The following is a 23,697-nucleotide window of genomic DNA, read 5'->3' as shown; positions in this document are numbered from 1 at the left end:
TCCTATTTTTCTTCATGGACCTAAGATAATGTTTTAACAGGACATGCTGGAAACAGATGGCCTCAGTGCTCATGACACATTGTCTGACAGAGTCTACAATGTGGCAAGCTTAGTGTGTCCAGTAGTTCCCAAAAAGCATGGGAGAAACCAGAAAACAGCCCTTGAGGGTGATGTTCTGGGGCTGAAACTGTAATAAGATGTTGCACTGACCTTTCTTGTGCTCTGTGCTTTACAAAAGTAGAAAATAAAAAAGCATGAAGTGGAAGGTCCTTCCCAAAAGTAAACCCCCCTAAAACCTAGTCCCTTTCATCCACTCATCTCAGAAGATCCTAGGAGAAGCCCAGAAATGTTCTCTCTGTATCCGAGCAGTGTGTGTTCCTCAGCGTGGAGGGGAGAACCAAGTGCTGTGGGGCCAGCGAATCAGGATGAGGATTTTGTTATACTGCTCTAACACAGGTTTAAGTTTTACTAATAGGGTCTCACCAAAAATTGGACCGCACCTGTTTTCCCACTTCCTTAGTACCTGTCATCTCCACTTTTGAGTTATGCCCAATTATGATGTAAAGTTTTGTCTGAGTATCATCTGAGCAGCAAAGAGCATTTTTTCACAATAACTAAAACCTTACTTAAACTTTCAGAACCAAGTACACTGTTTCATCCACCTAAGGCATGCAAAGAAGTTACTTAAAGAAACAGTTAGCTGTCATCATCTGCCTAGGCTTGTGAGCTTTTGTCTATGAATGTGATGTCATGTTGATTCCACAAAATAACCCTGTTGTGACTGTCATTCTGATTAATAGGGCAGTCCTTCTAAACAGAAACATCTCTCCAGTCAGTATATATTACTCCTTAGCACAAAGTAGAAAGAAGAAAATTACTAATCTGATTAAGAGTTATTAAAATCAGTCTGACCACATTTTGTGAACTGAGACTGGGTCATTCTGGCACTCAGTGTTCACTTTCATTGGTGGGAGGTGCAGGTTCTTCCTACCTGTGGTATCACACTACCTGGCTTGCTCCTCCAGGCCACTGGTGCTCTAGTCAAGCCCCTAAAAGGAGAATGGTGCTTTAGAAGTATGACTTTGGCAAGAAAAATGTCATTTAGTTGGAGCTTGTGTTATTTAATATTCACAGGAAATTTGGGAATTATAGCTCAGCTTTAAGAGCAAATAAGGTCAAAACTGTTCTTTACACTAATTTAATTAAAAGGTAAATAAAAGTAACCGTGCCTCTCAGAGTCTCAGTGTGTGATGTCTAAGCCACCATCACAACATGGGATTCTTAGACGACCTTGTGCCAGATTTTGATGGTTTTATAATGCACCCACTACTACCATTTTAAATGGAAAAGTCACAAGATATGCTTTAAATAATAATGCAAAGAAAAAAACCCAAAACCTTATCATGCTTTTGGGTGAATTACTGTTTTGCAGATTTAAAAAACAAATGGCATCTGGTGATTGACCGCCTCACTGTGCTCTTCTTAAAGTTTCTGGAGTATTTTCACAAGCTGCAGGTGTTCGCATGGTGGATTTTGGAGCTACACATCATCAAAATTGTCTCATCATACATCATCTGGGTTTCTGTAAAAGAGGCAAGTGAACATTTGCTGTATCTCTAGGACAGACAGAACCACAGTCATTATGTCTCCTTTCCAACTGTCCATGACTTTTTTTGAAATACAACTCCTATTACATTAGAACATCAAGATCTAAGATAGGCACATACACTTTATGGAAAAACAAAGGACAGATGTCCTGAGAAGAGGGGAAAATAACAGGGGACAAAGAGGCTCCTGGAATAGTTCTAATTGGCTTGTTTATATCACAAAAGTTATTTATTTTCATCTGGTCTTTCACTGAAGTGTGTGAGAGCAAGCTGCTTCTGCACTACAAGTAAGAATCCATCTCCCTAAATTCACTTTGAGAGAAAACAATAGTTTATATTACCAAGAGTAAACTTGGGTTCCAAAATTTAGTAAAATCTTTAGTAGAGCTCACCTTGTTTATTATTGGACTTTTTGAGACAAGGCACAAAGTCTTTCAACATTATAATTGCACTTCTCTTTTCCCATCTGTAAAAAAGAGAGTCATGATTCAGCCAACAATTATTTGATGTTTACTGTGGAGAAATTAGCTTGCTTTCAATTTATTCAGCCAACAATTTTCACATACTTCTAACTTCCCTGAGCTATTTTTGAGTGAAAATTCAAAGAGTCTTTGCTCCCTAAAAATTATAATTTTTAAAAGTTACATAATAATATAATATTATAACTATAATATGATAAACCTAAAATGTTTCACAAATAGGTAACTAAGGGACAAACCTTAATTTGAACTCCTCAGTCTAAGCTAGAACTTTTTCCCATTTCATATAAACCATCTGGAATGGGTGAGTGATCATTGCCAGCTAGGGACAAAAATGAAAGCTACTCTCCCTGTGAGATTTATGGCTGGAAATTACATTAGCTTCATTGTTAAGTAACCAAGTCTATACATCAATTAGAACTGTAATCTAGCCTCATATATATATTAATTGGGAGCAAAATTATTTCAACCTTTCAACTGTATTGGTGAATTGACTAATTTAGGCAGAATTTCAGAGTCAGAATATTCATAATACAGCAATGAAAAAAGGAAAACAGAAGTCATTGGGCTAAAACTTACCAAAGATCATTTCATGGATTGGAGAAGTTCTGCTCCTATTGTGTCTAGCACCTGAAAGTATTCTATTGATGTAAAATGGTTTAACCCCCACATGTAGCTCTCTGAGTTTTACATGTTGTCACCATGAGGGGTTTCTGGACCTAAAGTATGAGTTACTGTGTGCTCTTTGGGTGACATTGCCACTGAGGTCTCTCCCCTCTCTCTACTAACTTTGGTCTATGGGCCGCAGTCAGCATGTTCATAGCTAATTCTTACTAATGTCACTGAAGCATTGTGCCTTTAAAATGTGTTTAACCAGGAAACTTTTCTTCATGCCTCTGAAGGCGAAACACTTTATCATCCTTAGGTAATGGAAAGTCCTACAGTTATCTTAAAAAGAAGCAAAATCTCACTTTATACATTAAAATCACCTACCAACAGAAAATAAACTCTAATCTCTTACTAAGGAACAAGTGTCTCTTCTTCCTAGCTGCTTTGTTCATTCTCACACATCCTTCCCCTCACTGCCTCCACCTCAATGAACTAACTTCTGTTAGAAACCTTCTGGGCTGGACTATAGACTGGTGGTGGTGGTAGGGGTGGGGGGATTTGACTTGTACTATCATAGGATAGCTTCACACTCTGGGCTGGATCAGTTAAACCTGCCCTTTCTCTCGTGGAGGTTTCTCTGCCCATGGCTTCCCAGGACTCTAGCTTTTGGAAACCTGTCCTCCTCCTGACCATCCCTTTGAGCAATACTCAGAAAAGCTCCAGTCACTACCTCCCTCCTGCATCAGGTCCAAGGGCAACACTTCAGAGAGTCTCTGCTCCGCTTGGACCCCAGCGGAGCAGTGCCCTGTGCTCTACTACCACAGCAGTCTCTCCCTCCTTGCCAGCTGAATTTTCTGAGTAGAAGTTAGATATCAGTGCCAAACCTCTGTGCTCAAACTCCAGTGTACTCATATAAACACTAAGAGTGGTCCAGCTTGAAGCTTCCTCCCTCAGGACTTTGAGGAGAAAATGCAGCCCCTCTTCATCTTGGTGTTAGGGGACAGGCAGAGTCAACCCCCTGGAAAGAAACTTCCTCACAATTCCCCCTCCTCTACTATGCTGTCATCTCCCCTATCTTAACCCATTTATTTTTCTCCTGGAGGGCTTTAAAGACCCCTAAATAGGTTCCCATCAACTGTTTTGTAATTTCTACATGTTGATTAGCACCTGGTTTGGAATGTTATATTGCCATCTATTTTAACTTAGTCTCTCTAGACACTTTGACTTAACAGCTTCCTATACCGAGTATACTTGGGGAAGAAAAACAAACATTGACTATTATATGTGTTATTGAAAGGACCTATATGCTAATCCAGCATGTGATGTGTCTGCATTTTACCTGATTATAACAAGGGAGAGTGTTCATATCTCAGAATGGCTATAGTGCACAATTCCAGGGCCACATTCACATGGGAAAAGTAGCCCTAAGGTCCTGCACCTCTGAGATGCCATTTTACACCTGCAGGAGCCTCTTCTTCTTTTAAAACTTGACTCATTTCAATAGGAGAGACCCATCAGCAATGACACTTGCTATATATATTTGCTTCATAGCATATTATTTTTGATTATACAAAATGTATCCTTTCTCAAAAAATTTCTGATAAGTAAATGGCAAATTGAAAACAAAGTCAGCATCTCCAGTTAAATCTTCAAAAGGTATGGCCATTTGCTTTGGATTCAGAGTATTCTCATCCAAGGCCATCAGCCAGGGTGCTTGTCTTCACAAATTCTCGGGTCATTCTGCCACAAATATTAAACCTTTCCAAGGTCGTCATTATGGACATCCAAAAGAGAAGAGGTGTCTGAGAAAAAGTTTGTTACAAAAAAACCTTTTTCTATATCAACATCTCTTACTGAGGAGAGATTCCACTTTGGAATGACCTAATTTAAAAATATATTCTCTTCCCCTCTTTATATGTAACCATGTTTTTAATTTCTAAAGGTTTCTAGAGTGCTCTGTGAGATCACATTATTCTTTGAGGAAAGGGACCATCTATTTCTTTCAGTATCCTTAGTAACTCCCAGAGGCCCTGGCCAATTATAGAAACTCAATGACTCTTTACTGACCAAAGGAAGGATGTAATAACTACAAGGTTGAGATTCTTCCTAGATGTGAGTTAGTGTTTCATTATTATCATTATTTTCACTCTTACTAAGCATGAATTTAGCCTTCATTATATGCTTATAATAAATTACAATAAATTGAATGCTTATACTGTGCTAGATGCTGGTGGAAATGCATTAAAAACATTTCTTGTCTCAGCTTACAGTTGATGGTAATGTCTGATAAATACAAAGTCACATTAACTATTGGGTTATAGGTATCCCTAGAAGTTCTGGGCATACAGGGAGGGGGATCATATGCAGAACATATGAGGAGAAAAAGTCTTGGAGCACCTCAGTCACTCTCTCAAGAGGAGAACACCCTGACCCTTGCCTTCACAAGCTTTTATTACTTTTTCTGGGCACATTACATGATGGTCCTCATTTACTATGCACGGGTTTGCTTTAGGTGGTTACCTTTTACAGAAAACAAAGGAGACGAGGCTGCTAATCACATCACAGAAGAAGGATATTTGCAAATGCAAAGGGAAAAGTGGCTGAACTGGTTACACTCATCCTTGGAAGGTTTAGCATAGACTTTTAGGAAGTTACTTAAAAAATATGCACTAAATGTTTCTGCCTCAATTTGGGGTGAGGGGGTTTTAGCAAAAGCAAGTCTCATAGCAGTCTAGGTACAATGCAGACCTGATTCCTTATCTGTGGGAGTGGGTCCTGTGCATCTCCAAATGGGAGCTGGGCCCATGCCACACAGAACAGTCTCCTACATCTCCCCCCACTTTCATTAGGACCACTACAGATCCCACAAGGCTTGCTACTTGCTGGTCTCTTACATGACCCTGGGAAAATAATTTGCACATGTGTCAAAGTACAAAGAGCATTATTATAATCAGTAAACAACTAGAGGTTCCATAGACCCACATTATCAGGTTAAGCCCATCAGTCATTGTCAGGCAGTAATAATCAAATAGATAACATTCAAAGAACTTTAAGGGCCCATTCTGAGTCAGGGTCAGATAGCTAAAGGGTCATAAAATTTGGCGGAACAAACTCAATTCCTGCTTGGATGTTTATCATTTAAATTTAGGGCATTATCAAAGTATGTTTCATAGGATTGTATGCATTCTTTCTTGGGCCTGATCACCCTAGGGAACCCGACCTTTCTAGAACAAGGCAGAACTGCCCTCTGTCATTGTTTTAAGCTTAAGTAAGGCAGGGGAAGTAAGGCAGCCAAGAGATTAGGAGACTTCTCGCAGACAGAATGAGGACTCAGGCTGTGTCAAAGCTGAGGGGCGAGGGTCCATCACCCCCTTTTTCTATAGCCCCCAAGTCTTTCCCTGGGGACCCCCATGATTGTGCCTATCTTAGAACATCCCTTGCTTGAGGAATCGTACCTGTCATTGGCTAACTGATCAAGCATTGGGGGACAGGCAGGGTGAAGTAAAAGGGGCAGAGACAGTGCCTCTGCCAGGGAGACAAGTTTCGTCTCCTTAGTGGATTATAGTCTGAAGGTCGCTCACTCAGCCTTAGCCATGGGGGTGGTTACAACTTCTGAAACCAGGCAGGGTGGTTCTCAACAGTAAATTTGTTATACTGGTTTTATACCTATCGCCCTAAATACATAATAAAAAATAACAAAGGAACTTAATTTCATAATATCCTTAATAGGATTTGCTTTTTAATATCCCAATTAGCATGGCACTTATAGATAGCTAAGGAGGAGGAGTCACCTAGCTAGTCAAAATAATTTGGTAAAATGTAACATTTATTATGCTGGTCAGTGTTTTATTTTTTACAGGGCACTTCTACACACAGTGTTTCTTTCATCCTCAATTAACTCTGTAAGGCAGTTCTTACTACCCTAATATTGCAACACTTAATTCTAAGAAGTTCCTTGCTTTGGACAGTGTCAAGCAGTTAAGTAGAAGAGTAAGAAGAGTAGTAGGTTATAAACTGCAGACTTCAATACTGTCTTGGAGTGTCCACATTTCTTGTTGCCCAGATTTCTAAGCCTAACAGGAACCACACCTCACAACCCATAGAGCTTAGCTGTTGGTACATATTCAATTTTGTCAATTAACCACATGCAGTTATTTTTACCTAGAAATATTAAATATTCTTAAAATATCTTTTCAGTTAATAATTTTTTCTCTTTTTTTGTTGTTGTTGAAGTATAGTTATCTCCATTCCTCCTATCACTCCCCCCCCACCCCAGCCACCCCCACTTAAAATCCAGATATTATTTTAACAATACCTAGAAGAATAAATTAATGTTTTCCATGGCTGAGTAAGATGGTAGTGTTTCCACACTATTCAATGAACTATTTGCTGTGGGGGACTGTTAGAAGTGATTGTACATCACACCTGATCAATAAATACTCACAATCTAAAGCCAAATTGAAGTCTTTGTCATCCTTGTTTACACCTTCCCCTCACTTCAGACTCTGTCTCCATAGTGGCACTGTCATTCTCTCTGGCTCCTAAGCCAGAGACCTGGGAAGCATTCCTTATACTTTCTCTCTTACCCACCACCACCATCTTCGAGCCAGTCAGTCATCAAATCCAGCTTTTTACTTCCCATCTCAAATGCATGAGTCCTCCCTAACTCTGCTCCACTGTCCAAGTTTAGGCCCTGGTCATTGTTCTCCTGGGCTATTATAGTGCATATAAGCTGGTCTCCTTCCCTCCGATCTAACCCCCATTGATGCACGCCCTTTCTTTAGTTACATTTATTTTTAAAAAATACTAATCTTGCCTTAAAGTTTTCCCGCGTAGAGCCCTTCAGTGGCTCACTGTAGAAAACTACTTTCTACACAAAGGGGTTCAGAAGCCATAACATGGTTTTAAAAGGGTCTATCACAATGTTACTCCCAGCTGTATCTCCAGCCTCACTGCTGCTTCAGTTCATCATTTTCAACTCCAGAACTCCCAGTTGTTTGTGGTTACCTATACCTACCATGTTCCTTTATGCTTTCCTGCCTTTGCTCAGACATCCTTTACGTTGAATTCACTTCTCACCTTTCTTGGCCTAACTTTATGCATCCCTCAAGTCTTAGCTCAACATCATCTTTTCCAGGAAATGTTTCCTGAAGCTCCATATTGGGCCAAGCACTTCTTCTATGTATTCTCACAGGATTCTGTTTGCAACTCTAGTTTATTATTGCTACAACACATAGACATCATCTGGTTATATATGTCTGCCATACAATACATATATCTTAGCATCTAGGGCAATACTTTGCACATTCTCAGAATTCGATCAACCCCCACTGAACTGAGAAGAACTAAATAAATCACATTGCCTCATTTTGTGGATGTTATGCCATGTTATACATTTTTGTCCTCATTTCTAAATTTATGTTTTCAGGTGTCTGTGTTCAACTATGTATTTTTGATTTCTTGGGCTTTTGCTCTGCCATATGCCAAGCTGCGCCATCTGGCTTCAAGTGTCTGCACTGTCTGGACATGTGTGATCATCGTCTGCAAAATGTTGTACCAGCTACAAACCATTAAGCCTACAGATTTTTCTGTTAACTGTTCCTTGGTGAGCCTCAAAGACTGGGGAATCCTCTTGACTGAACTTTAGGGAAGTGAGGTATATATTGGAGAAGCTACATCCCCAAGCACATGTGTCTGGCCTTTAAGTCACCTCAGCAGGTTGGATAAAATCTGGCCTAGTGTGCTGGGCTCAAGTCTCTAGTCTTGATGAGATTTCCCCTATGAAATGGGTATTTCCCTCCCATTCCCATGTTCTTAGTCTCAGAACCGAAGGAGAATAATCTGAACTCTCCTAATCTGCAGAGCCATTTTTTTACTCCATTTTCTCTTCTTTTCAGCCAAATGAAAATCAAACTGATATACCCCTCCATCAGCTGAACAAGTCTCTGCTCTACAATGCTCCTATTGATCCAACAGAATGGGTCGGCCTGAGGAAGTCTTTACCTTTGCTCGTCTATCTGAGGGTAAAGACCTCACTGTGCTGAGTTGGTGCCTCTGCACAGTTATTTTCTACAATCCTTTCCTTTGCAACCCCTAATATCACATTTGATAGTAACCTCATCTTATGTGGCATTTAGAATCACCTTTCAGACAAATGACTAAATAGTAAAGTCAGTATTTTATTATACTGAAAAGAAACTTATAAAGTAGTTTGTGATTGATTAAATAAAGCATGACAGATATAGTTACTGGAACATTATAGAACCACTAAAAGATTGAGGGTTACTGATAATGTCAGACATTAAAAGATGTCCAAAATGTATTAATGAAGTTTAAAAAGAAAAGCAAATTTTAGAACACCATAGATTGTATTATTTCTTTTAGATACAAAGAAAAATAAATAAAATATACCAAATGGTCAGCAATGGTTATTTCTGAGAAATAGATGTAGCATTACAAAATTTTTTTGCTCTTCAAATTCTATTTTTCTATAGTTTTTTAATAAATGTCATGTGTTATAGTTAGAGGTAATCAAGTAAAGAACTTATCTTTGAAAAAGAACCTCACAAGCAATTGTAAGAAACACAATGAAAGTAATTTACTTCAGATTTTTCACATTTTCCTTTGATGGGTAATGAGTAATATTATTATGTTACAAGGCACTTAAAAATGAAACATTTATATTCAAAACCTGGAATTTTTAAATGTACTAAGCATCCCATTTTTTTTGGCTGTGGCAGATATCATATGGCAAAACATATTGCAGATATCACTTGTAATGTTTATAAATAATATCAATCATATTTGCATGGAATATACAAATGATCTCTACCATAAACAGTTGTTATATGGAAAAACAAACTGATATTTTTAAAGGGTGATTAGAATAGTATCTGGCACATATCATTCCATAAATATTAACAATTCCATAAATATTAACAAATATTATTATTGGTATTATTATCATCACTGTTATTATTTACTATTTTATCATCATGCTTCTCAATACTGCTCACTCTAAACAGATTTCAGAATGTTCAAAAATTCCCCCTCTATGCTTATTCTAGTCCTTCAGCTTTGTCTGTTTCCCAAGATGTTCTTGCAAAACACCTAGAAGTGTTTTGCACTTCTAGTTGCCAGTAAGTTTGGACCACCTTCCAAGGTAACTGAACACTGCTTCCTGGTACAAGTGTGTGCTTTTCCAAGAACAGGATTTTGTCTAGAGATTCTAGATCTTATCACGTAAATTAGCTTGGTTTACATAATGGAGATAACTCCACCTTGTTACCAGAAAAAAAAAAAGGAAAATGAATATTGAATTCAATACTATATTTTATACATGTGGGATTTTATGAAGCACTGACCTACTAGACATCAAGAATAGAATCAAATGATTTATTATGAGGACTGCTTAAAATTATCAAGTCATAAAGCATTTGGCTTCACACAGCTGTGTTTTTTGCTTCATAGAATAATCTCCTGATGCTGGCCATTCTGGCCTTTGAGGTTACAGTTTACCGCCATCAGGAATACTACCGAGGACGAAACAACCTCACAGCCCCTGTATCTAAAACCATCTTTCATGACATTACAAGACTCCATCTAGATGATGGACTTATTAATTGTGCCAAATATTTCATAAATTACTTCTTCTACAAGTTTGGTCTGGAGGTGAGTTTCCTTGATGCTTTCCTTTGTATTTTCTGTGGCAATCCCAATAGCTGCTTTTGGGCAGTGGGGCCCTGGAGTTCCATAGTGTATCTCCAGGTCACAAATAATGATTTTTGGGATCACTAAGAGGAGATTCTGCTGAAGGGTTTACCTGGCCTGGTTGAAAGATTTCCAAGACCCCCTTCTTGCAACAGTCAATTTAACCTCTCTGAATCACTTCTCATTTTTTTTTAAGATTTTATTTATTTATCTTTAGAGGGGAAGGAGAGAGGGAGAGAAACATCAATGTATGGTTGCCCCCTGTGTGCCCCCTGCTGGGAACTGGCCTGCAGGGAACCGTCCTGCAACCCAGGCATGTGCCCTGACTGGGAATTGAATGGCGATCCTCTGGTTCACAGGCCTGCACTCAATCCACTGAGCTACACCAGCAAGGGCTCATTGTAACTGATTTTTAAAAGAAAATGTTATATTTTTTTTCTATTTTGCACCTTCTATAACCTTAGACAAAATGAGCTGTTTTTTGTTTGTTTGTTTGTTTGTTTGTCTTTTAATTTTATTTATTTTTAGAGAGGGGAAGGGAGGGAGAAATAGAGGGAGAGAAATATCAATGTGTGGTTGCCTCTCACATGGCCCCCCCTGGGGACCTGGCCTGCAACCCAGGCATGTGCCTTGACTGGGAGTCAAACCTGCAGCCCTCCGGTTCACAGGCCTGTGCTCAATCCACTGAGCTATACCAGCCAGGCTGAAATGAGCTGTTTTGACGTGGAGTGGTTGTGGTAGTACCTGTGATTTTCATGAAGAGATCATAACTTGCTCTCCTCACAGTTTGAAGTGGTTGTCATTAATAGTGATGTAGTCAGTCTTTTCCTTGGCAAGTAATTTGTACAGTATTCTTGTTTTCACATTAAAAAAAAAAAAAAGACCTAGACCTAGTGAACATGTGCATAGAAACCTGCCTCAGGAATGCAGGTCTCTGCCCCTGCCAAAAGCTGACAGCTGACAACACTTCCTTTCCCTATAAACCCAAGTTCTTGCCTCTTTTCATATTTACACAGACCTGTTTCCTAATGTCAGTTAACGTAATTGGTCAGAGAATGGACTTCTATGCCATGATTCACGCCTTCTGGCTGATTGCTGTCTTATATCGACGCAGAAGAAAAGCCATTGCGGAGATCTGGCCAAAGTACTGCTGCTTTCTGGCATGTATCATCACGTTCCAGTACTTCATCTGCATCGGCATTCCCCCTGCTCCTTGCAGAGGTGAGGGTGTCTCCCCAGGAGCCACCTGCTCTTATACATTGTGCACTGCGGGCGCAGGGCAGCAAAGAAGCGTATTGATTTTAATCCTCACCACCTCCCTCCCTGCAGATTACCCATGGAGATTCAAGGGTGCCAACTTCAATGACAACATCATAAAGTGGCTGTACTTCCCAGACTTCATTGTGCGACCCAACCCTGTGTTTCTTATCTGTAAGTTTGCAGACTTGGCACCACAGAGCTCTGGTGTTTGGTTTTACACTTGCTAATCCATCTTCATGTGTTATGCATTAGTGCTTTTGCTTCTTCCACTGCACTTTATAAACATGTAAAAGGCTTTGTCTCAATGCATTAATATCACAGGTCATTAATGGCTTCTACTTGCCCTGTTACATTTGCAAAATTAATAAATAAATGTTGAAATACCATATTCACCTTCATAATTTCACCTCCCAATACACATGCCCACTCCACCCTTCAACACACACTCCTGCACACCTACCTTCTGGAAGGTAAACTGGAGAGGGAGGCATATATTTTGTGAAGCAATTGTTTCTACTGCCACTACTAACAGGCCAAACCTGAAGATAAGACTGTGTTAGCCTGGAAGGTGCTACTCAAATTCCCCATGCTCCTGAGCTGGGCCACAGCCCCAAGCTGTTCCCAGGACAGGCTGATAATACAAAGGTCACGGTTATCATCTCTCACTTACAGCAACAGGGAGTTCTGGGTGCTGTGGAAATCAAAGAGTGACTTCTCTGCGAAACACATTCATATTTAATTAAAAAAAACAATAAAACAACTTGGGCTGGAGGCTGCTAGCTCAGCTGGAGTGAGGGCCTGTTCTGGGCCACTGGACACAGGGACAGCTATGTGAGACTTCACTGTCACAAATCTGCCCACAATTTTTATTTGCTGTCACCAAGAGTTCACTACAGTGTATGCATCTGTACAGTGTGTACAAATGCAAATGGACTGGAGAGAATAAAGAAAATCAGAAATATCTGCTTCTACCCCATGTAAAAAATAAAAATGGGGAAAAGTGCTCAAATGGTCTCTTCAAAACTTTGGTGAGAGATAAATGCAAGTAAAGAGTCTTGAAGGCCAGTAATTGATACCTGATACTTTCATGCACCAATATGTAGACAGAATCCAGGGACTCTCCCACTTTGAGCTTGTGGAATGTGTGTGATCCCTCTTCATATCCCATGGGAGGGAAGGTGGGATTTGGTTCCAACATTGGAATCCAGGAAGAATTTTGGGAGCACAACTCCCTTGGGAGTTAGAGAGCAAGACTGTTTCCTACACACATAAACCCAGGTTTAATTATCTTACCTCTGTCTTGCTAGATGACTTCATGCTTCTTCTGTGTGCCTCCTTACAACGGCAGATTTTTGAGGATGAAAATAAGGCTGCAGTGCGAATCATGGCAGGGGACAATGTCGAGATTTGCATGAACCTTGATGCGGCCTCCTTCAGCCAACATAACCCTGTACCAGATTTCATTCACTGCAGGTAATGACAGCTGCAGAGTTTCAAGGACACTTCAGCACATGCCTTTCACTTAGAACACCTCTACTTCCAATTCTCCCTCTTTCATTCTTGGGACACTGACCGGGTGATTGTACACATGAAACTAATAAATGTGGGACAGGGTGGTTTAGTAGTCTAGAAGCCAAGCCTCTGAATTGTAAATCTACTTCGGCTTTTGTCAGCATTAACCATGCTTTTTCTTTGCCTCTGTTTTTAGCCTCTTATTCATGCATAAACTGGTATGTACCCATCACACTGCTTCCTGGCTCTCTAGCAGAGATCCTTTCTCCTCACCCCTGGTCATTCCTCATTTTCTGTCCCTCGTCCTGGTCTCCTTTCTCCCCTTATCCCCTGTGTTTGTTAGGCACCAGGATAATGATCACCCCAGATGCCCCATGCCGGTGTTCTCCTAGAGCTCTCTCTCCTCCAGGACTGTGCATGGCTCCCTTTGTAGCACCTTATCTGCTCTCCTCAGTCAGTGACAGCGGATCTTGGCAGTCTGATCATCTCTTCCACAAAGTTTGTGTTTAAACTGAAGTAAATTTCTCACAGTGTATTCTTTCTGCATTTTCTGGGTCCCCAGGTCCTCATAGTTATTGTCACTTGACACCCACTCCGTGGAGAGCACACCCATCTGCCTCCCACACCCATCTTTCATCCTGTAAAGCCTTTTGGACTCCACTCAACCACCACTATAGGAGTCTGACAAATTGGTGTGATTATTTATGCCCCCTTTGCACAGGCCCCCCACACACACATGTCAGAAAATCCTGTATGTATCCCAATACTAAGTCTGGACTGAATCATTAACTCTACCTGTGATGATACTGGGAAGCTGAGACATACTATTTTACCTACTCTTCTTTGCGTATGAAGTCAAGAAAGAGTGTAATATATTTTAGGACAATAATTTTTGAAAACATATAAGTGTTAAGTATTGTACTCTAAAAAGAGTAAAGTTCCAAATTTCCCTTATCCGACAATGTACCTCTAAGTCACAATTCACTCTTAATAATGTAGATGAAGTATGGTGCATATTTTATCAAGAGATTACTTGTTAACCCCTACAAAATAGCAAATTATTAATCAAAGTAGTAACCTGTAATTGGCTTTTCTGTGCTTCTCCCCAAACCTGGGAAGAGAAACAACCACAGCAAAAGCTCTAAAACAGAGAAGCTCTAATTATACAAACAGATGGAGTGAGGCTTGTAGGAATTACTTCTGTCAGGTGTCATGAGTACACTAGGGAAACTCCCAGCAACACTTCATTGCAAGATAACTGAGACCTAAATGCTGCTTCACCTTCTCTCAAGAAGGTCAGAGGAGAAGCATGGCTCCCAAAAAGGAAATCTGACTCCACTCAGGGACAGGCAGGGACAGAGTGTTGGACAGAGAATACAAGTGCCAGTGGCTGGCTGTGTCTACTTTGTCAGCCATGACACTGTCTCATCTGCAAGAAGAGCCTTTTATCTCTGGTAAAACCTTTGTGTGTAACATGGAATTGTTTAAATCTATTTATTTCTAGTTCATCATAAAAAACATTATTTTTATTTTTTTTATTTTATATTAGTTTCAGGTATATAACATAGTGGTTAGATAATTATTTAATTTAGGAATTGATAGACCTGATATTTCTAGTACCCACATGGCACCAAACAGTGGCACCAAACAATAATATTAAAACATTTTTAATATTATTAAAATAATATTTTATTTTTATTTTTTATTGTTATTCAAGTATAGTTGCCTCCACTTTCTCCCCACATTGACTATATTCCCTATGCTATACTTTACATTCCTCTATTTTGTAACTACCAACTTGTATTTCTTACTCCCTTCACCTTTCTCACCTGTCCTCATAACCCCCTCCCATCTAGCAACCCTCAGTTTGTTCTTTCTATGGGTCTGTTTCTGTTTTGTTTGTCTATTTATCTTGTTCTTTATATTTCACATATAAATGAAATTATATAATATTTGTCTTTCTCTGTCTGACTTTTCACTTAGTATAATACCCTTTGAGTTCAAATGGTAAGATTTCATTCTTTTGTATAGCCAAATAGTATTCAATTGTTCTGTGTGCCAAATCTTCTTTATCTAATCATCTATTGATGGGCACATGAGTTGTTTTCATATCTTGTCTATTGTAAATAATGCTGCAGTGAACCTAGAGGTACATATATCTTTTCATATAAGTGTTTTGGATTTCTTTGGCTATATTCCCAGAAGTAGAATTGTTCATCATAAGATAGATCTATTTTTGATATTTTGAGGAATGTCCACACTGTTTTCCATAGTGGCTACACTGATTTGCAATCCCACCAACAGTGCATGAGGATTCTCTATTTTTCATACCCTCACCAACACTTATTTGTTGATTTACTGACAGCTATTCTGACAGGTGTGAAAAGATATCTTATTCTGGTTTTAATTTGCATTTCTCTGATGATTAGTGATATTGAGCATTTTTTTCATATGTCTGATGGACATCTGTATGTCCTCTTTGGAGAAATGTCTATTCAGGTCTTCTGCCCATTTTTTAATCAGAATGTTTGCATTTTTGGTGTTCAGTTCTATGAGTTCTTTACAAACTTTGGATATTAACCCATTATCAGATGTATCATTGGGAAATATCTATACCCATTTAGTAGATACCCATTTGTGTTTTAGTTCTGTTAATGGTTTCTTTTGTTGTACAAAAGACTTTTTATTTCTATGTTGTCCTATTTGCTTATTTTTTTTCTTTTGTTTTTCTTGCCTGAGGAGATATATTAAAAAAATGTTGCTAAGAGCAATGTCAGAGTTTACTGCTTACACATTCTTATGGAAGCTTTATAGTTTCTGGTTCACATGTAAGTCTTTAATCTATTTTGAGTTCATTCTTGTATATGGCATAAGAGGGTGGTCTAGTTTTATTTTTTGCATGTACCTGTCCAATATTCCCAACACTATTTATGAACGGACTATTATTACCCAATTATTTGTTTTTGCCTCCTTTGTTATAGATTAATTTACCATATAAATGTGGGTTTATTTCTGGGCTCTCTATTTTGTTCCATTGATCTATGAGTCCATTCTTATGCTAGTACCATGTTGTTTTGATTACTATAGTTTGGTAGTATAGTTTGATATAAGATATCATAATACCTTCAAATTTGTTCTTCTTTCTTATGATAGATGCAGCTCTTTGGGGTATTCTGTGGTTCCATATAAATTATTGAAATATTTGTCCTAGTGCTGTGAAAAAATGCCAGTGGTATTATGATAGGGATTGCATTGAATATATAGATAGCTTTGGGTGATATGGACATGTTAATGGTGCTAATTATTTTTATCAATGAGCACAGTGTATGATTTCATTTATTTGTATCTTTTTTTGTTATTGTTATTCTATTACAGTTGTCCCAATGTTCCCCCGTTGCCTTCCTCCACCCATCCCTCCACTCATATAGCCAACCCCCACACTATTGTCCATGTCCATGGCTCATTCATACATGTTCTTTGAATAGTCTCTTGACCTTCTTTCTATCATTATCCCCCTCCCCCTTCATCTCTGGAAGCTATCAGTCTATTCCATGATTCCATGCTTTTGGTTGTATTTTGCTCATTAGTTTATTTTGTTCATTACATTCCTCTTATATGTGAGATCATATGGTACTTGTCTTCTGACTGGCTTATTTCACATACCATAATAGTCTCTAGTGCCAGTCAAGTAGTTGTGAATAATAGGAATTCTTTCTTTCTTTCTGCTGTGTAGTATTTCATTATATAAATGTACAATCATTTTTAGAATTTTGTTTTGGTAATGCATTCTTTTTTTTTCTTTTTCATTTTTTTATTGTTGTTCAAGTACAGTTGTTTTCATTTTCACCCCACCACTGCCCCCACCCCACCCATCTCTTGAACCCACCCTTGAACCTGCCTTGAACCTTGTCCACATGTCCTTTATACATGTTCTGTAATGGACCTTCACCTATATTTCCCCATTATCCTTCCCCCACCCCACCCTGGTTACGCTCAGTTTGTTCTTTATTTCAGTGTTTCTGACTGTATTTTGCTTGCTTGTTTGTTTTTTTTATTGGTTTCCACTTACAGGTGAGATCATATGGTATTTGTCTTTTACCACCCACCTTATTTCACTTAGCATAATGCTCTCCAGCTCCATCCATGCTGTTGTGAAGGGTAGGAGTCCCTTCTTTATTTCTGCAGTGCAGTATTCCATTGTGTAAGTGTACTATAGTTTTTTAATACACTCATCTACTGATGGGCACCTAGGTTGTTCCCAGCACTTGGCTGTTGTAAATAGCACTGCTATAAACATAAGTTCTTTAGAATTGATATTTTGGAATTCTTAGGGCATATTCTCAGCAGTGGAATTGCTGGGTCAAAAGGCGGATCCATTTTTAATTTTTTTAGGGCATTCCATACTATTTTACACAGTGGCTGCGCCAGTCTGTATTCCCACCTTTTGTCTACATCCTCACCAGTAATTGTTTATTGTTGATTTACTAATAATAGCCATTTAATAGGTGTGAGGTGACATCTCATTGTGGTTTTAATATGCATGTCACTGATGGCTAGTGACATTGAGCATTTTTTCATATATCTATAAGCCATCTGTATGTCCTCCTTAAAGAAGTGTTTGTTCAACTCCTTTGCCCATTTTTTAATTGGATTGTTTGTCTTCCTTGTGTTGAGTCATATGAGGGTTTTTTTTCATATATTTTGGAGATTAAACCATTGTCCAATGTACCATTGGTAAATGTTCTCCCAGATAGTTGGTTCCCTTTTCATTTTGATGATAGATTTTTAGCCATGAAGAAGCTTTTTATTTTGATGTAGTCCTATTTTTTTCTTTATTTCCCTTGCCCTAAGAGATATGTCAGGAAAAATATTGCTATGTGGGTATTTTAAATTTTACTGCTTATGTTTTTCACTAGGACTTTTATGGTATGACTCATATTTAAATCTTTTTATCCATTTTGAGTTTATTATGGTGTATGGTGTAAGTTGGTGGTCTAGTTTCCTTTTTTTCTTTCTTGTATGTACCATTCCAGTTCTCCCAACATCATTTACTGAAGAGACTATTTTTACTCCATTATATGCTCATGCCTACTTTGTCAAATATTAATTGACCAAAAAGACATGGGTTTATTTCTGGGATCTCTATTCTGTTCCACTTATCTATGTGTCTATTCTTATGCCATGTACCAGGCTGTTTTGATTACAGTGGCCTTGTGGTATAGCTTGATATCAGGTATCATAATCCTTCTCACTTTGATTTTCTTTCTCAAGATTGCTGAGGCTATTTGGGGTATTTTTTAGTTCCATGTAAGTTTTTGGAGTATTTGTTCTAGGTCAGTGAAATATGCCATTGGTGTTTTAATAGCAATTGCATTGACTCTACAGATCGCTTTGACTATTGTGCACATTTTAATGACTGATTATTCCAATCCATGAACATGGTATACACTTTCATTTATTTGTGTCTTTCTCAACTTCTTCAGTGTTCTATAGTTTTCTTAATACAGGTATTCTACCTCCTGATTAAATTTATTTCTAGGTACATTATTTTTCTTGTTGCTATAGTAAATAGGACTTTCTCCTAATGATATTTCATTGTTAGTGCACAAAATTGCCATTGATTTTTGAATATTGATTTTGTATCCTGCTATTTTGCCACATTCACTTATGAGCTTCAGTAGTTTTTTTGGTGAAGACTATAGGTTTTCTATGTACACTATCATGTCATTTGTGAATGACAGCTTTACTTCTTCCTTTTAAATTTAGATGCTTTTTATTTATTTTTCTTGTCTGATTGCTATGGCTAGAATTTCCAGTACTATATTGAATAAGAGTGGTTAAAGCAGACCCTTGTCTGGTTCCTGATCTTAAGGGAAGAGCTTTCAGTTTTTGCCATTTGAGTATGATGTTGGCGGTAGGTTTCTTATATATGGTCTTTATTGTGTTGATGTATGCTCCTTCTGTTCCCACTTTGCTGACTGATTTTATAATAAATTGGTGCTAGATTTTATAAAATGCTTTTTCAGCATTTACTGACATGATCATGTAATTTTTGTCCTTCATTTTGTTTATGTGCTTTATTACATTTGCTGACTTGCAAATATTGTACCATCCCAGCATCCCATAGATCAATCCTACTTGATCATGGTGTATGATATTTTTAATGTATTGCTGGATCTGGATTGCCTATTTTGTTGAGGATTTTGGAATCTACATTAATCAGAGATATGGACCTATAATTTTCTTTCTGGTTATGTCTTTACCTGGTTTTGGAATTTGGATAATGCTGGCCTCATAAAAAGAGTTGGGGAGTCTTCTCTCTTCTTGAATTTCTTGGAATAGTTTCAGAAAGGATGGAGTTAGGTCTTCTGTGAATGTTTGATATAATTTGCCTATGAAGCCATCAGGTCCCAGGCTACTGTGGGCCTGGAATTTTTTTACTACTGCTTTGATATCTCTAGCTGTTTCAGTGTATTCTGGCTATCTGCTTCTTCTTGATTTAGTTTTGGAAGACCGCATGTAGAAATTTGTCCATTTCTCCCATGTTGTCCCATCTTCGCATACAGTTGTTCATAGTAATATCTTATAATCCTTTGCATTTTTGTGATATCAGTTTTTATTTATCTTCTTTCATTTATGATTTTATTTATTTGGGTCCTTTCTATTTTTTACTTCATGAGTCTGAATAAAGGCTTGTCAGTCTTGTTTATCTTTTCAAAGAACCAGCTTCTGAATTTATTGATCCTTTAAATTGTTCTTTTAGTCTCTATGTCTTGTAATTCTGCTCTGATTTTGATTATTTCCTTCCTTCTATTCATTCTGGCTTTCTTTGATTTTGTTCTTCTAGTTCTTGTAGATGTAGGATTAGGTTGTTTATTTAGGATTTTCTATGTTCTTTAGGTAGGCCTGTATTGCTATAAACTTTCCTGTCAGGACTGCCTTTGCTTTGCCCCATAGGTTTTGGGTTATTATGTATTAATTTTCATTTGTCTCCCGGTACTTTTTGATTTCTTCTTTTATGTCATTGTTAAGCCATTCATTATTTAACATGTTATTCAGTCTCCATGTATTTGAATGTTTTTGAGTTTTTTGCTTGAGGTTGGTTTCTCCTTTCAAGCCATTGTAATCCAAGAAAATGCTTGATATGATTTCAGTTTTCTTGACTTTTTCAGGCTTTTTTGTGTGTCCTACTATGTTACATATCTTTGAAAATGATTCATGTGCATTTGTAAAGAATGTATATTTTGTTTCTTTTGGGGTGAAATGCTCTGTAAATATCAACTAAGTCCATTTGATCTACAGTGTCATTCGGTACCACAATGTCCTGGTTGATTTTTTGTTTGGACAATCTATCCATTGTTGACAGTGGGGTGTTAAAATCCCCTATAACTGTATTGCTATGGAGCTCCTTCTTAATGTCCTCCAAGACTTTTCTTATATATTTAGGTGCTCCTATGTTGTGTATAAATGTGCTTACAAGGGTTATATTCTCTTGTTGGGCAACTCCATTAAGTATTATGTGGTGATCTTCTTTGTCTCATGATGGTCTTTGTTTTGATGTCTATTTTGTCTGATATAACTATTGCTACTCCAGCTTTTATTTCATGTCCATATGCATGGTATATTTTTTCTGTCCCTTCCTTCACTTTCAGCCTATGTAGATCTTTTATTCTGAGGTGGATCTCTTGTAAACAGCATACATGAGGTTTGTGTTTAAGCCATCCCTTTACCATCTCTTGCAATGCTGGTTTGGTGAAAATGTACTATTTTACCCTATTTTTTTTCTGAGAAATTCCTTCTTTCACCTTCCAGGTTAAATGAGACCCTTGCTAGATAGAGTCCTCTTGGTTACAGGTCTTTGCTTTTCATTACTTGAAATATTTCATGTGATTCCTTCCAGCTTGTATTGTTTCTATTGAGAAATCCACCAATAGCCTTATTGGAGCTCCCTTGTATGTCACTAGCTGTTTCTCCCTTGCTGCCTGTAAGATCCTCCCTTTGTCTTTAAATTTTGTCATTTTAATCATGATGTATCTTGGAATGGGCCTCTTTGTGTTCCTTTTGATTGGGGCCTTCTATGCTTTCTGAACTTTTAAGACTTTTTCCCTCACTAGGTTAGGAAAATTTTCTTTCGTTATTTTTTCAAACATATTTTTTTATCCCTTGCTCCTTTTCTTCTCTTTCTGGAATCACTATGATGAGAACATTGTTTTGTTTCACATTGTCCTGCAGTTCCCTTAAATTACCCCATTCTTTTTGAGTCATTTTTCATTTTGTTGCTCTGACTGGGTGTTCTCTTCTACCTTGTCTTTCAACTTGCTTATTTAATCTTCTGTTTCATCTAGTCTGTTTTTGAATCCCTTCTACTGTATTCTTCATTTCAGATATTAATACAATGTTAATTTCATTTCCTCCTTGTTCTTATTCATAGTTTCTATGTCTTTTTTCATGCTGATGTAGTTCCCACTAAGCTCCTTGTAGCTCCCATAAAGTTCTCTGTAGTTCTCACTGAGTGTCTTTAGCATCCTCATAACTATTACTTTGTACTCTATGTCTAATAAATTGCTTACCTCAATTTCATTTAGCACTTTTTCTGGGCATTTTTCTTTCTTTTTGATTGGAAGTTGTTTCTTCTCCTTTCTCTTTTTGTTTGTTTCTCCATATCTTATTATCCTACTTTGACTCCCTGTCTTCACATTTGTGTCTTCTTCAATTTCTTTCATCAATGCCTTATAATTTTCCTAGTACAGGTATTTTACCTCCTGGGTTAAATTTATTCCTAGGTATTTCATTTTTTATATAAATATAAATACATTTTTTAATTTATCCTTCTGATAGTTTATTATTGTTGAAGTAAAATGCAACAAATTTCTGAATATTAATTTTGTATCCTCCTACTACTGAATTTATGTATCAGTTCTATTATTCTTTTGGTGGAATCTTTATGGTTTCTATATATTATATCATGTCACTTCCAAATAATGACAGTTTTACTTCTTCCTTTCCAATTTGAATTCATTGTATTTCTTTTCTTGTCTGATTTTTGTGGCTAGAACATCTAATACTATGTTGGATAAAAGTGTTGTCAGTGGACACCCTTATCTGTACTGATCTTAAGGAAAATGCTTTTAGATTTTCCACATTGAGTATGTTGTTATCTGTGAGTTTGTTGTATATGGTCTTTATTATGTTGAGGAATGTTTACTTCATTCCCACTTTATCATAAATAGATGCTGGGTTTTGTCCAATGTTTTTTTCTATATCTATTGACATGATCATGATTGTTATTTTCTGTTTTACTTTTTGTTTATATGATATATCATCTTAATTGATTTGAAGGCATTGAACCAACCTTGCATCCCAGGATTAAATCTTACTTGATTGTGGTGTATATTTTTAATGTATTGATGAATTCCATTTTCTAATACTTTGTTAAAGATTTTTTGTGTCTATGTTCATCAAGGATATTGGCTTATAATTTTCTTTCTTTGTCATGCCTTTTTCTTATTTTAAAGTTAGAGTAATGCTGGCCTTGAAAAATGTGCTTGGGAGCCTTCCCTTCTCTTGAATTTTTTGTTAATAGTTTGACAAGGATAGGTGTTAATTCTTGAACACTTGTTAGAATTCACCTATGAAGCTCTCCAGCCCAGGACTTTTATTTGTTGGGAGTTTTTTGATTACTGATTCAATTTTGCTTATAGTAATCAGTCTGTTCAGATTTTATGTTTCTTCTTGATTCAGTCTTAGAAATTGTATATTTCTAGGAATTTATCAATTTTTTCAAGGTTTCAATTAGTTGGCATATAGTTTTCTTGAAGTATTTTCTCATAATTATTTGTATTTCTATGATTACAGCTGTCACTTCTCTTTCTTTCTTATTTATTCATTTGGGCCCTATCTCTTTCTTTCTTGATGACTCTAAGGGTTTACCAATTTTGTTTATTTTTTTCAAAGAACTAGTTCTTAATTTTATTGATTTTCTGTATTGTTCTTTTGAGACTGTTTTGTTTACTTCCACTCTGATATTTATTATTTCCTTTCTCTGCTCTCTTAGGGATTTGTTTGTTGTTCATTTTCTAGTTCTTTTACATGTAAGATTAGATTGTTTAGTTGAGGGTTGTTGTTGTTTTTTATTTCTTGAAGTAAGCCTATACTGCTATGAATTTCTCTCTAAAAATTGCTTTTTCTGTGTCCCATAGATTTTGGTTTGTTGTGTTTTCTCTTTTATTTCTCTCAGGTATCTCTTGACTTCTTCTGTGTTTGCATTGTAACCCACCCACTCTTTAGCAACATGTTATTTAGCCCCCATGTGCTTGTGTATTTTTCTATTTTCTTATTATTATTGATTTCTAGTTTCATGCCATGTGGACAGAGAAGATGTTTGATATGATTTAGTCTTTTTAAATTTACTAGGATTTGTTTTGTGGCCTAACATGTGGTCTATTCTGGAAAGTGTTACATGTGCCCTTGAAAAGAATGTGTATTCTGCTGCTTTGGGGTAAAATGCTCTAAAAATATAA

At 37.3% G+C, this 23,697-nt stretch overlaps 1 protein-coding gene across 4 annotated transcripts in view; it reads left to right on the top strand.

The window, feature by feature from the left end:
* Nucleotides 1–23,697, top strand: part of PIEZO2 (piezo type mechanosensitive ion channel component 2) — a 534,747-nt gene that overhangs the window by 424,228 nt on the left and 86,822 nt on the right. For all 4 annotated transcript variants that reach the window (XM_053668846.1, XM_053668845.1, XM_053668844.1 and 1 more), the window contains 7 exons: nt 1,433–1,593; nt 8,124–8,300; nt 8,593–8,718; nt 10,166–10,366; nt 11,422–11,626; nt 11,735–11,836; nt 12,973–13,138. In XM_053668846.1, coding sequence (XP_053524821.1) covers nt 1,433–1,593; nt 8,124–8,300; nt 8,593–8,718; nt 10,166–10,366; nt 11,422–11,626; nt 11,735–11,836; nt 12,973–13,138 — 1,138 coding nt within the window. The remainder of the gene's footprint in view (nt 1–1,432; nt 1,594–8,123; nt 8,301–8,592; nt 8,719–10,165; nt 10,367–11,421; nt 11,627–11,734; nt 11,837–12,972; nt 13,139–23,697) is intronic.

The sequence above is a fragment of the Artibeus jamaicensis genome, unplaced genomic scaffold (assembly GCF_021234435.1).
Source record: "Artibeus jamaicensis isolate MK-2021 breed Jamaican fruit bat unplaced genomic scaffold, CSHL_Jam_final contig_511, whole genome shotgun sequence".
Classification (NCBI taxonomy): Eukaryota; Metazoa; Chordata; class Mammalia; order Chiroptera; family Phyllostomidae; genus Artibeus; species Artibeus jamaicensis.
Note: the sequence above shows the minus strand (reverse complement) of the source record. Positions and strands in the feature narration are given on the sequence as shown.